General features: G+C 44.5%; 1 protein-coding gene across 1 annotated transcript in view; it reads right to left on the reverse strand.

The window, feature by feature from the left end:
* Window positions 1-2,109, reverse strand: part of LOC102769849 (sialic acid-binding Ig-like lectin 14) — a gene marked incomplete at its 3' end in the record, with an annotated part of 23,163 nt that overhangs the window by 16,058 nt on the left and 4,996 nt on the right. The window contains exon 4 of the mRNA XM_015571302.1: window positions 171-196. Coding sequence (XP_015426788.1) covers window positions 171-196 — 26 coding nt within the window. The remainder of the gene's footprint in view (window positions 1-170; window positions 197-2,109) is intronic.

Here is a 2,109-nt window from a genome sequence, read left to right on the forward strand (position 1 = left end):
GTGAAACTATTGAACATTCTGGAAAAGGGTAATTGTAATATTGTTTTAGACCAAACGGGAGCAAAACAGAGAGGAATTTAGACCCAAGTCTAGTGGAGGGTGGAACCCAGGTGCAGAGCTGAGTGGTAAAGGCCTTGGCTCTGAGGGCTTCTTGGGGACGTGGGACGCACCTGTGCTGGCTCGAGGATCTGAGTGTCTGAGGGACAGCGAGGGCGCACAAGCCCCATCGGAAATGGACACCCCATTTGGCAGGACCTCAGCCACAAGGTATACACAGAAATGCAGAAGAGGAAATTTCCACAGAAGCTGTGCCAGGTAAGATGGGCCTCAGGGACAGAGAAGGGGCCCGGCTGACTCACCTCAGAGCACAAGGCCCATCCTAAAGCAGCCCACACGAAAGAACTGGGGGAAGGAAGCAACTATTTCACATTTAAGAGGGGCCACAGAATTCATCCCAGAGAGAGGACTCCGTGTATGTGTGTGTGTGTGTGTGTGTGTGTGTGTGTGTGTGAGTGTAACCCCCTGACCCTGTCTCCAAGGCCCCCTTTTCTCTGACTTCCCAGTGAGCCAAAGCAGCCCAGCCAAGGGCCTGCTTGCTTCTTCTATGCCTTTCTTATGAATACCTTTTTTGTGACATAGGTGTCCAAATACCATATCCCAAGTGTGTTTTTGCTGCAGCCAATAAATTCTTGCTTGCTTTGCTGTATTTTGTCTCTTGATTGAAATCTTTCCTGCAAGAAGACAAGAACTGAAGTATCACAGTCTCACCAATAGCAGAAGGGGCATTTCAGCTTCTATTAAATAACCAATACCTCTTTCAGAACTGTTGGAACATTCATGTTTGTATTTAGGCCAATGATTGGCATATAGTAAGCCTTTAGTAACAAGGTAAGAACACCATCCACTGTTTAAGTGTTGTACATAAATTAAAATACTTAACAGTAAACCTATTCTCGCAAGCCAGAATTTATTTTTCCTCTTTGTACCAAGAAGGCATTTAGGCACAAAGAGGTTAAGTAACTTGCCCAAGGTTGCATCCCATGTACATGGCTAAGTGGGGACTGAAATCAAGTGTCATTAGTATATAACAACACTGGGAATCTTTTCTTTCCACAATTCACATTTCACTGTTAACAGTAGAAAGTATGTAACTGTGAAATCACATGCTAATACTACTGTAAACTGAGAAATTGTTTTCATTCATTCACAGAAGTGGAATAAATTTTGTAAATGGAGGTTCAGGATGATTGGATAGATATTCTTAATAATAAAGGGTATTTTAAAATTAAAAAAAATTATAGATGTAAGCTATATGACAATAACAATACAAAATGGTGAGAGTATAGGCGGATATGTCTTAAATGTTGAAATTTTTTATTGTTCAAGAATAGATATAGTTCAGCTGGTGTGGCTGAGGGGTTGAGTATCAGTCTATGAACAAAGAGGTCAGGGTTCGACTCCCGGTCAGGGCACATGCCTGGGTGACAATCTTCAGCCCTAGCAGGGGATGTGGAGGAAACAGGCGATCAATGACTCTCTCATCGTTGATATTTCTATCGCTCTCTCTCCTTCCCAATTCCTCTCAGAAATCAACAAAAATATTTTAAAAAATAAGAAGAGATATAAATAACAATTAAAGAATGATTACAAGGAATAAACAAAATCCCTTACTTGAAACAGGTTCAACGACAGCAACAACAAAAAAGGTGATCCAGATGGAATTGGACTCAAGAAACTCCCACAGACACTACATAGTAAAATCAATGGTCATGTGATATCACATAAACATTCTCATTTATGATTAAACTAGAGGCCCGGTGCACAAAAATTTGTGCACTCGAGGGGGTCCCTCAGCCCGGCCAAGCCCTCTTGCAGACTGGGACCCCTCAGAGGATGTCCACCTGCTGGCTTAGGCCCGCTCCCTAGGGGATTGGGCCCAAGCTGGCAGTCAGACATCCTCTGGCAGCCCGGGAGCCCTCAGGGGATGTCCACTTGCCAGCGGGGAGCAACCCTAAGCTGCAGTCAGACATCCTTAGCGCTGCTGAGGAGGTGGGGGAGGCTCCAACCACCACCACTGTACTGGCAGCCGTCAGCCTGGCTTGTGGCTGG

Source organism: Myotis davidii, unplaced genomic scaffold (assembly GCF_000327345.1).
Source record: "Myotis davidii unplaced genomic scaffold, ASM32734v1 scaffold4389, whole genome shotgun sequence".
Lineage (NCBI taxonomy): Eukaryota > Metazoa > Chordata > Mammalia > Chiroptera > Vespertilionidae > Myotis > Myotis davidii.